At 34.3% G+C, this 12,936-nt stretch overlaps 1 protein-coding gene across 2 annotated transcripts in view; it reads right to left on the bottom strand.

Moving 5' to 3' along the window:
* NOVA1 (NOVA alternative splicing regulator 1) overlaps positions 1-12,711 on the bottom strand; it is a 142,023-nt gene extending 129,312 nt beyond the window's left edge. For both annotated transcript variants that reach the window (XM_060004737.1, XM_060004738.1), the window contains exons 1-2: positions 11,918-12,711; positions 10,039-10,182 (exon numbers count right to left, since the gene is read on the bottom strand). In XM_060004737.1, the coding sequence (XP_059860720.1) occupies positions 10,039-10,182; positions 11,918-12,053 (280 nt within the window). In that variant the 5' untranslated portion in view covers positions 12,054-12,711. The remainder of the gene's footprint in view (positions 1-10,038; positions 10,183-11,917) is intronic.
* Positions 12,712-12,936: the final 225 nt, after the last annotated feature.

Raw genomic sequence — 12,936 nt, 5'->3', positions numbered from 1 at the left:
TACTACATAGTTGGTATACTCGTCTCCTGAGTAAATAAGAAAATTTAATAGTCCAGCTTCTAAAAGTCCTAATGTATTTATACATGTTTACTTCCCCACTATAGGTGAGGAAGGAGATATTAAAATATATTAAAAACAAAACATTTACTAATCATATTTTTAATAAAGTAACCTCAATTTAGTGGTTAGTAATCTTTGATTTTCAAGGTATCTCAAGAAAAGTCATCAGTAGATTGTTCCTTACTGCACAGGTAGCCATGTGGCAATAAGTAAACTGTAATGTGATATAACTATCAAATCTTGTAATATAGGTACTTTGTATTACTTTATTAATAAATATTAGTTAAGCTCATGTTTCTTAAGACAGAGTATTTTTAAATTGATCTTCATCTGGGAGACGGCTTTTAAGTACTCTCCATAATACTAGCTTTCAGTTTTCTGAAAGTTTCAGGACAACATGCTAAATAGAAAACAAAATTCTACTCTTCTTTCATAAGAAAGAAAGAAAGACCTGGCCCATATTTGTCTTAACACTTCTATGGTCTTTCCTTGTTTGTTTGAATTTTGAACTCATTAGTTTACTTATCCGAAATACAGATGTTTCACTCACACATATACCCACACACACACACCCCTAAGTAAACTAGAAATATAATACAAAATTAAAGATGAATTGCCTTCTACATTCATTGTATTGATATCACCCCCACTGAAGTAAACTAGAAATATAATGAAAAACTACAGATTGCCTTCTATATCCACCACATTCACAGATGAAGCCTCAGATTGGTCATTCATTCAATCACACATTCATTCATTTATATTTCAAATGCCACAGATGTTTAAAGCACTGGGCTATATGCTGAACATACAGCAGGCATGAAGGATGACATAAATTCCTTCGTATCAATGAAGCTTAATTCTACTATTCAACTGTAGTAAGTAAAGACTATGACAAATTTTTTTTGTTTTAATTTAAATCCGTGAAGGAAAAATATCTTCAAAATCACATTAAGTGATTTTTATAATTATGTTAGAAAGTAGCCCTTAAGCCTATAATGCAACGCAAAGAGCATCAGAATTCTAATTAACCGAGAAGTGGACCAATTTGATGAAATGGATAGACAAAAAAGAGAAAATAATTATGTTTTAAAATTAATAATTATTATATATCTTCATTTGTACTTAGATTGCCTTACAATTACACTCATGCTTATTTCTTAATCATAATACTCTGCCTTTTTAAAACCAACTGTTACGAATACCTAGCCAAATATGCAATACTTAAGGAAATTATATGTCATAAAAATATGGAAAATATACATATCCCCAAAAACAGAATTTGACTTAGAAAGTCTATATAATTTTTTTTAGCAATGTCAATACTCTGTTTAACCAAAAATGAAGAAATTAAAAAGTTGAGCTAAGGAACAAAGGAAGGAAGAAAAAAAGAAGGGAAAAAAAAAAACTTCGTAAATGAAGTAACAAAGCTGTAGAAATCAAATAACCCTGAACACTGCCATTTTCAAACAGTACAATTATGAAAATACAGAAATGACCAGGTTATATTCCGGGCAATATAATCTACCATATCTTTGTTTCTTAACATATGGTAATGATAAAGAGTACCTGTCTTTGGCCTTTCAGTGTAGCAAATCAACAACAACAAAAATTACTGTAAAATAACTACTGTGCTTTCAACTTAGTTTAAAAAAGCGGGGGTGGGGGTAGGAGTATTTATTTTAAAACTAGGAGAGAAAAGAAGTGAAGACTTATTTCCTCAGAGAGGCACATTCAAAAAGAGGAGGGAAAAAAAAAAAAGTAAAGCAAAATAAAAAGAAAATGAAGTATCTACTATAATTGTACCACAAATTCAGAAAACATATTTAAAAGTTGCAGGACAATTATTTGCCTATATCACTCTTGGTATCTTGGTTTTCTCAACTATTAAATGAAGATTCTGGAAGAGATCGCACCTAAGCACCATTTCTTTCATCTAGTTCCACAATTCCATTATTTTTCCAATCCCTTTAAACGAAAAAAAAAAAGCCTCTTCAATACTCCTAAGTGTCCTCACTAAGTCACTGACAGATATCACAGATGCAATATAAAAAATATTTTTAAACAAAACTTAAGGACACAGTAACAATCAAAGCACAACATTTTAGGGTGAAGTAAAACATACCCATATTACTTTACAAAGAAAAGATCCTTCGTAATACTTCTAAGTCATAATGACCATAGGACACCTGGACTCATAGGAAGCAGCTGATAAATACTTATATTGACAAGAGAAAAACTTCCAGACAGATTTCAGAGTGAAGACTGAAACTAGATTTTTTTTAAAAAAGTACTTCTCTGACTTAAAAAAATTAATTAGTCTTAGAAAATTAAAAACACAGGAGTTATACAAAGAATAATTAAAACTATGTATGTGAACAAAAGGTCTCCAAGTAGAAGCTCAACTGCTTCCAACAATAATTCCTTCAAAAACAAGTATTTCAAGAATGGATATAACCAAAATTGAAAAGCTGCAGTTATTCAAAAATATTTAGTAACATAAAACAAAAATACATACTGAATTCTCTACTATTGTGTTAATAAAATGCACTACTCCTTTCCTTCTTTTCTGTCCTTCCCTCTATCTACTAAATCTTAAAATAAAGTCACCACCCAATCTAAGTACTAGAGCAGCAAATTATTAACAATTTAAATGAAGACAACTTTCTTCAAGGTAAGAATGATTTCTAAAAATTCAATCAAACTGAGAGTAGCATTTATTATATCTATCCTAGAGGAAATGCAGGATTTGAACTCTTAATTAGTAAGTTCATTGTGTGAAAATTTATCCTACAATCAAATTATGGGGCCTTCATCGTGTAACTGTTCTCAAAAATCTTTCAAAGAGAAAGAAAAGTTATTCTTCAAAGCTTCAAAAAGTATGCTAAGTTTCACAAGGAAAGTAAGAAACACTACAGTCTAAAACTTAAAAATTACTGAGTTCAGAATAAAATTCATTGGATATGACAAATATACTGAACATCAGTAAGACATAAAACAGGTCTTAAAATAAGAAAAATATTAATTTTAAATATCACTTATTAAATGAGTATAAAAATGGTAAAAAATGTTTTATTTTCCACACCAAATAATCTTACCTGAATCATTTTGCTGTTAAAAAACTCAAGATACTGATTTCATTTTTCATCTGGTCCTGTCAACGATGCTATGACAGGCCCTGCAGGAAGCAGCAAAAGATCAATGATGGAGTGCAGATATTATGTGTTTTCATGATCAAGTTTGTCATGGAAAAGGATATCCATATAGTGGTTTGAAACTTAGCAAATGTTGAAAATATCTCAAAAAGTTTGTTAGTTACATAGTAATCTTTATTTTCTATTTTCTAGTCTCAAAATGTTTATTCTTATTCAATATCTCCTTTATCAAAACTTCTTAAATGTGTAATTTTAAAGAATATTTTTATATTGATGAGAATTAATAAGAAAACAACATTCCACAATGTCAAAAATGAAAAATCTTGATTGAAAAATGAAATATGTTTAAAAGTGGAGGAATGATTCTCTCCACTTCTAGAGATGATTATTTTAATCTTATTTTCCACAATTACTATAATTACCAATAAATTACCTATTATTCATAATCTAATTAAGATAAAATTTAGAAGCTTTTTCTTACAAACAGTAACTTCAGAATCAAATAGTTATTGGCCACTCTGGTAAAAATTCCTTCAATAAAAGTATATAGATTACAAAAAATCTGCAAACTCCAAAACTTAATTACTCTTGGGTAATTGACAAGTTGTAGTCAATGGATACCAAAAAATTCAATTTAGTAAAACTAATAAAAAAGTCAAAATAATAAAACTGCTTCACGAAGACTCTAAATGATATTTTAAAATTCTGAATTATTTTAAAATAGTATAGCACTTTGCCAGATTTAATTTAAAGACATTTTTTCTGTTCAAAGGCCAACTGATAAACAGGACTGTGATGAGACATCTACATTAATTGGGAACACTATTAGAACATACAAGAAACTTCTATATGTGTCATGGAAGCATACTGTCAGTATTTCAAATAGATCAAAAAATTTAAAACAAAAGAAATGAATTATTGACTTTTTTAGAGTTTTTATTTAATCAAATTTTAATTTACTCATAATAAATTGTGGTAAAGAACCACTTCAACAGCACTCCTATATTAAGCTGAAGCATCCTAAAAACATTTTTAACATACTATGCCTGTCTTGTGTGTTGGAACACGTCAAAACACTCAGCAAAGTTTGCCTGTCAAAGTCCCTAACATGCTAAAAAGATACAACTGAATTTTACACAGGTTCTTTCTCTTATAAAAATAAATAAATAAATGTTAATCTAAGATAATAAAAAAAGAACTACAATGTACTTCCACTTATTTCCACTCACTCATAATCTGAAAATATACTTGTGGAATAGCGAACTTAAAATACTTCCTACTTAAGGTTATTTTCTCTTTATTTCTACACCTAAAGCCCCTATCTCCTTTTCATGTAGATTCTATCAGATTCATGGAAATCATTTTAGTTTCAAATACTTCCATATAAAAAATGGAAAATGTGATGCCGTATCTTTAAAGAATAGGATGAAGAAAACAGAAATTTTACCAATCCAAGCATCAGGAAGTATTGAAAAGTACTGCTTCATTTCTTGCATGTTACATTTTATACCGTGACACTTCAGTCTCTGAGGGTCAGGTTAATTAAGCTCCATAGCAGCTGCAATGCAATGTGAGACACATACTGCTATGGTTCCCACCAATCCAGTCCAATTACCTGTAGTATTCCAGCACTGGACAAGTGACAACCAACCTCTTCTTTCTAGTCACTTGCTTCCACTGGTCTACCGATAAATGTTAGAACAAACTAACCTCTTTTTGGAAAAGACTGCAAAGCTGAATGCACCTGCTGCAGGCTGCAATGATGAGTCCCAGAGAGATGTTTGTCAGTCAGATCTCTGCAGATGTTGTTTAACTTTATGCTAGAGCTTCATCCAAAGATGGAAATGAGATGGCAATCAAGTACAAACCTCCCACCCTCATCCCCCCAATTTTATTCTGAAAAGCTGCACTTGCTCATAAAAGTTATCCTTTAAAACACAGCTCCACTAAACTGGAAACAACTGAGACTAAACTCTAAGTAAAAAAAAAAAAAAATTATTAGGTGCTGAATTTTAGTTAACAAGTGGCATAAGTGTGTTCAGCAAATGTTATTTGTAATATTTAAGAGCAAAAATTAATTATCTTAAGCCAGAGCAAAACAAAACAAAAGAACCAAACTATAAAAAGACATGTTTCTAACTGGTGGTTTCTTGCTCGGTTTTTAGTGATACCACATACTCCTTAGAGTTCCCAAGACACAGATCGTTTTTCCTCTTTGTATATTATACGAAACACCTTCAATACATAAATATTGAACTATTTCACCGACTGTGCTCACTATTTTTAAACTATTCCTGAAATCCTTTGGGGGTGATATTTGCAAGACAATGTTGTTAGACGTACTATATTACCTTACAATGTCACAAATTTTAAATGAGCTATTTTTCCAAAATCTAGAAGGCTTCAAATAGCAAATTTCAAAGTGACATTGTGCTATATAATTCATGAAAACACTGACACTGTAAAGCCATAACTTACTAAATCGATAATAGAAGATATAACATCCAGATGAAATTAAAAAAAGAATCAAATAAAATGAATAGCTAAGATTTTTAATGCTAATTCAATCTTTCTAAAAAATTTCATACCACAAAACATTTGCTTTCATGGGTTAAGTATAAAAATTATAACTTTCGGAAAGTACAATTATAATATAGATTGTGCTATGCTAATTCCTTCATGTGCTGAGATTTCCCATTGCTTAAAATGAGAAATAAAGTATTAAAAATGCAGCAAATTTTCAGACAGATATTAATGTATAAGTGAAAGCTTATGGCTCCTCCCACAACTGAGGATAGAGACAGACAAAACATAAAATAACCCACAACCATAGGCAGTATGACAAACATAAATATTACAACTCAAGAGTGTCAGCAACTCTTTGACAATACTAAAACCAAAGGTATAGCACAGTGTAATGACAGCTACCCTATTAAATTCAACAATATTGGAAATTATACTTTATTTTCTACTTGTTACAATTATATTTACCTGCTAATTTTGCCTTAAAATATATGCCAGCAAATTTCTAAGATGCAAAGCAACTTAGATCAAAGAAAAGAGTATAGACTGCAACTTTCAGAAGCTATAACAAAAGTATTCACATTGTACTACCAATACAATAATACTCTTCCTTCAACAATGTAGACAAAAGTGATCTATTCCAAACTTCATAAACTCTTCTTATTTCCAAAAGAATTATCATTCTTATACAATCCCAACCCTAATGGTTAAATTGGCCACTGAATTTTCCCCATGTCAAAATTAAGGCAGTGTGGGGTATTTCCTTCACTAAAAGAAAATTTCACTTACATTCTGCTTTTTCATGATTTTTAAAGATTTCACATATAAATAGTTTGTGATTTTTTAAAAAAGCATCACCCAAGTTGGATAGTGATAAATTAAGATACAATAAATCTAGGAATAATGAGCTCAAATTTTAATTTAAGGACCAAAAAAGGAAATAATTTATATTAAATGTAATCCAGTTTTATAGCCACAAGTATGAAAACAGTTTAAAACACACACAAATACATGCTAAGATTATAGAGAATTCCTGTTTGATATAATGAATATCTCCAGTGTCATATAATGGAATAAAATAGGTACACTATGAAATGTTCTAAAATCTAAGGCATACATGAAAATATTTATTTTATATATCCTTTACTATCCCCAATGAATAATGTATTCAATAAATTTTCCCAATTATCTACCTGAACGATTCATTAAATGATTTTAACAGATAAAATCAATCTATTAACAAAACCAAACACATCTTCAGATGCCAAATAAAGGAATAAAAGAATACTATCCTATTGCCATCCTGAAAATGCATACAGTAATGTATTTCCCAAAATGAGAAAGCTGTTTTTTAATTAAAAGGCATTAACTTTGGGTAACCTACTTATAAAAAGGATATATAAATAAATCAAATTAGGTTTCTTTAATCAAGTAAGAATAAAAGATATATTCATAAACCACAGGTAATAAGTTAGTATTTTGTAAGATTTAGATTTTTAGTAATAGATAAATGAATTACACAACACGGCAAAAAAAATGAATCTACTTATCGATCTTTTTTTCCGATTACAGTAATTGATAAATGCACTTTACAATCCTCATCATACAATTTCCCCAAATTATTTTATTTTATATGACATGCTAAAATACACAATGTAATATACAGTTCTATAAATTCTAAATTCATACCAATTAATGTGCAAAAACTATTTTCTTCATCTCAACCATAAATATTAAAAATTACTCAGAAAAGCAAGGTTGCTTAAGAGATTACTTAAGCAATGTCTGTACTCTGTAATATATACCCTGAAGAAAGTTTTTCTCAAATACACCAGTATTTTAAGTGAACCTTCTGAAAACAATTGCATTGTTTTAAAACTTAGGTATTTGAGAAAATCCATTAAGTTATACAACTGAAGTGCACTTATCCCCAAATATTCTGTCTTACAAATAAGAAACAGAAAAATGCTTCATGAAATAAACATCGGGCATATTCATTGTAATGGAATATGAGTCATAAGTACATATATGAAACACACAAAAAAGGACTTTAATTACTGCATAATCCTACAAGAAAGTCCTCATAACTAGGCAGTATAAATCACAGCTTTATAATTTAGTTCATTTGAGATGAGCAAGGTAAGTATCCCTTAAATATATCTGAATAAGAGAAGTTGAAAGTAGCTCAGAGGCTGCTATGTTGAAGAATACCAGGACCTCAGATAATTCCACAGGCTTATGGTCAAGTATGAACAGAAAGACTATTAAAGTCTGTCAGAAGAGAGATGTATCTGTCTGAACAGGTAATAACCTAGCTAAAATTGTATTTACATACAAAGTGTTCAGAATTATTAAAGCTTCTTATAAATTACAGGGCTTTTTTTATCCTTACAATTGATTCCATAGTTTGTGACTGGTTTCCACCTGTTACAGGCAGAGTATAAGCCTTCTTTTATCCAGACATTTCAACTCACATTTGATCAGGTTACGTCACTACACACACAAAATTTTATTCAACGCATTCCAGTTTTCCATTTTTTCCAACGGATATTCTTGCTCTATATGAATAACATGCCTCAGAACTATAAATAAAATAAGCAATTTCAATGTAATAAGAAAAAAATACACAACTGTGGACTAAAAACAAAAGATCTAATTCTAGTTGCACCCTTTCCAACCCACTGAAAATACACTATATTCAAATGAAAAGGCATTTAATTTACTATTTGGAATATCCTTGATAAACACCAATTTTCTGTAACATCCCTGCACATCTGATACCCTCATGTATAATGCAAAAAAAGCTATTTCATTTTCATCTATTGACAGTGAATTTAATTTACCATTGCAGCTCTTTTCCTAGAACTATAACATTATTAATTCTGCAATCAAGCTCTTTTGAATGCTTTTATTTGCACTAAGGATTTTCACAATTCCACATTTTTTTCATCATAACATACCTTTTAAATATAAGAATGTGAATATGTCGGCAAACTTTCTTAATGCATAAGGAAAGTTTCAGAGACAAGGAAAGCCATCTACAAAACTACACTCACAGAAAACAAACTTTCGTAGGACATATCTAATAGATTACACCTTAGTTTAATAAATGTAATGTTTACCAAACATACTACATTTAATTTACATAACTAAATGACAGTTCCAACCATTCTAAAACCCTCTTATGCAGTACAGTGGTCCACTTTCTACCACCAAGCGATTGGCTATGAAAAAGAAATCCTCCAAATGTTTTGCTTACATTCATACCAGATGTCTTTGCTGTACTAAAGAACTCTTACTGAATTAGATCACTGAAAGCAAATCAGCTTTTCTTTCCTACCAAGAAAAAAAATAAGCAGTGTTGGTCCCCTCAGCACTGAATAAATATTTTTTATGGCCATAAATATGAAATAACCAAAAAAAAACTGCAGAAGCTACATGTAGGTAAAAGCAAATCAATTAATGTTTTATCTAGGAGATACACTATTAAACTTAAAATCCATATATTAAGTAGGAAAATGATTTTAGAAAGATAAAGATAAATGCATAGTACTATAAACAGTTTAAATTTAAAAAACACACTGAAAAGTTATAAAAAAAAAATTATACCACCTAGGAAACTTGCCATATTCCACTGGGTTACAGTACCTACAGTACCACACAAACTGTTAATATATTCTGATCAAATACAGCTCTTAATACAGCTCTTAAGTAACACAAATTTTGAAGCATTATTTTACTTCTTACATAATAATATATTTCCTTGTCACAGTTATATTAAAAACACAATATTTTAAAAATCTGAAGAGGCAGCACTTGTCCTCTTCACTCCAGGGCCAACAAACAAAGCAATGAAGCAGAAAGAGGTATATAATGGATTTAGAAAGTAAATGGTCCATTCTTTAAGAAGCCTTTCTACCCACTCTTCTGAATTCACTCTAGTCTAATTGTCATTACAATTATTTCTGAAAACTTCAGAAGAACCCTATTTCCTGATGCCAGCTGTCTAGGTTTCTATCTTTAAATTTTAGAGTTTTTTCCCCTAATTAGAAAGAAGTATTTAGAAATACCCAGAAGATTCATCTCAAAATTGGTCTACATCATAGACAGAATATCAATTACAGAAACAAAACATAACCAAGAGTGAAAATACTCTTAAAATTTTTCCACAAATACTCTAATACATCAAATAAATAAACAGTCTACACTATTAAGAATTTTTTCAATACAGCACACAACACAGGTAGATCTTTTATTTCCTTGGGGATTTATCAAACAATCTCTTCACCATTGCACCTACCTGGGTAAAAATCTTTGGACTTAGACAGCTTGATGGTGGCTCCAGTTTCTTTTTGCAACTGAACAATTGTCTGTCCTCCCTTCCCAATTATAGATCCAGCAGCATAACTAGGTATGAGAACCTTTAGAAAATACTGGCCGTCTTCTGAAAAATGCAAGGAAATATACTTCGTTAACACAATAATTTTAAACTTTGTATCCTCCCTCCACCCTCAAGAGAGAAAAACAGCGATTAAAACATTGGGCATACAGCTGCAGGAAATATGGGGTTAATTTTTTTTTTTTTTAAAGAACGAAAATAAGCCAATTACACTGAAAAATAAATATGTATGAAATGTTTCCCATTCTGTAGAATTTATACTTTCAAACTTGGAATTAAAATCTAAACATGTTCTATTATTTTGCAGCACTGTAGAAACTGATGACTAAATTCCAGTTGTTATTCCAAACATGGAAGTCTTCCAATTCTATCTGTAGTTACTATGGTAAAACAAAATGAACTGACCCTTTAACAAAACTTCAGAGATTTACACCATGACAAACCTTAACATATTGCAAAATAAATAAATAAAAAGACAGTAAATAGTGATGAGCTATATTTGTTTAACATGAGCAAACACATAAGGACTACAATTAGCCATTGCCTATATCCTACCTAAAGTATGCAAAACAACCATTCTCCTACCAAATAATCCACCCAAACTGTAGGGTGTATTCCAAGCCTTCAATAATTGCCAGGAAATAACTCAAAGTGATGTGGACTGCCAAATCTAACTAATCCTGGAGTATTTCTTTAGCACTCCTTAGTCTACTATGATCTCGTTTAAGCTCATTAATTAAAGGACCTTAAGAAGAATTTTGCCAATACTAAAAAGCTTAGGAGTCATTTACATCAAATACACTTAAAAGTGACCAGATAATGTTCCTTCCCCAAAAGAATCACAATTATTAAAACGAAGGGGGTAGATTAACCAAGAAAGATTGAAATGTTTTAAAAAAATAAAGCCAACTCCATAAACTTTAATTTCCGTCAAACTGATCATGTCTTAAATAGGAAACACCCCAGTAAATCCAGCTTCCTTATGTGAATGAACGTTCCAAATTTTTCGAGTGTGCCATTCGCAAGACCCCCATCCGTCTCTAATGTACGTGCTGTAGATAAATTCACCTCTGCCTCGATGCATTGGGTGCATTGTTAAGATGACTCCAGTGCAAATGAAGAAGAGATACCGGTCCCGTTAAAACTCATCTTCCCAAGAAGCGCAGGATGTTAACTAACAAGTCAGAGTACCAGACACCCCCACCCTCGTATGCACACCCCTGAAGACAAATCAGTGAAATATTTGCACCGACAATGTAAGTGCGGTAAGAGTATGCACTCTTCCAGATTTTGCATACTACTTGTGGCCCAAACCAAGGGGATGAAGAGAGCAAAACTCTCCGGTGCCCCAATCATTTGCTCTCCGCTACCCAAGTGCCATTTATTTATTTATTTAATCAGACTGTTAAATGCAGCGCGCATCTTCGGGCGGCCATCACCTCACTCGGGGTCATCCTCCTCCTCCTTAACGGACCCCCTTGCCCAGGTCTAGGATATTTAAATGGTCAGCCTTTCGACCGATTAAATGGAAAGATAGGTCTATTCCGAAAAACCGGTCGCCATTTTGATGAATGATAAACATAGAAATGGAAATGTGTCGGGGCCGGCGAGATGCGGGGCAGGTGCAGGGGAGGGGGCGCGAGGCAGGGCGCGGGAGCCGCCGGGTTCGGGCTGGAGGTGTCCGGGCCGCGGGAGGGAGGGAGGGAGGGCGGCGGGAGGGAGGGAGGCAGGGGCGGGCGGCGGGGGATGGGGCCAGCGGGGAGGTGGAAGCGATACCCACCGCCCGTATTGGTCCTCTTGGTGCTGCCGGCTTCAGGGGGGGCTTCCAGCGGCCTTTTCCGCGAGTCCGGCGGGTCCAGGTCTATGGGAACCCCAGTGTGGGTCCCGTTCTGCTGGATGGGAGCTGCCGCCATCATGTTTGCAGTTCCTGCCGCTTCTACGGGGAGAAGGTTCTCCCTTTTGTTTTGGCTTTTTCTTTTCTTTTTTTTGCTTTTTTTTTTTTTTTTTTTTTTTTTGCTTTTGGGGTTTCTTAAGGTTGTTTTGTTTTTGTTTTTTTTAATCGGATCAATAGAAATCTCTTTAGGAAAAAAAAGCAATGTTGCTGGTTTGTTCTCACTGGGGAGGGGGCAGGGCTGAGGAGCAGCTGCAGTGCAGTGTCAGAAAGGAGACAGGGGAATGGAGGGGGTGTGAGAGACGGAGGGTGAAAGAAGGAGAAGAAAGGAGAGAGGGGGAGAGAGTGGAGAAGGGAGAGGGGCGAGTGAATGAGCGGGAGGAGGGGAGCGGGGAGGACGGGCAGAGGGAGTGGGAGAGCGCGAGGGCTGGCGGGGCGCAGGGAGAAGCCGAGGAGGAGGGGAGAGTGAGGGAAAGAGTGAATGAGCAGGAGGAGGGGAAAGAGGTGGACGCGGAGAGAAGAGCGAGCGGCGGAGGAGGGCAGGAGCCGGGAAGGAGCGCGGCGGTCCCCGCGCCGCGCTAGCGCTGCGCTCGCTCCCGCTGCTGGTGCTGCCGCCGCCGCCGGAGCGGTTCTGCCGTTGCCTGGGCTGCTCGGCGCTGCTGCTGCTGCTGCTGCCGCCCGGTCTCGCTCATTATTTCTCCCGCTTGTGGGGGGGGGGGGGGGGCTGGCGGGGAGGGAGGGGGATGGCTGCGAGGGGAGGGTAGTGAGGGGTTGAGTTCGCAGACTCCCACACACTTCGAGCTCGGGTCCCTGCCTCTCAGCAGCGCCGCCGCCGCCGCCGCCTCCCGACGCCGAAGTCTCAGCCTGCGGGGGCGGGGGCGGGGGGGGCCAGTGCGGGGGGCGAGAGT

The sequence above is a fragment of the Delphinus delphis genome, chromosome 2, assembly GCF_949987515.2.
Source record: "Delphinus delphis chromosome 2, mDelDel1.2, whole genome shotgun sequence".
In the NCBI taxonomy this organism is placed as follows: Eukaryota; Metazoa; Chordata; class Mammalia; order Artiodactyla; family Delphinidae; genus Delphinus; species Delphinus delphis.
This window is presented reverse-complemented; position numbering and strand designations above follow the sequence as displayed.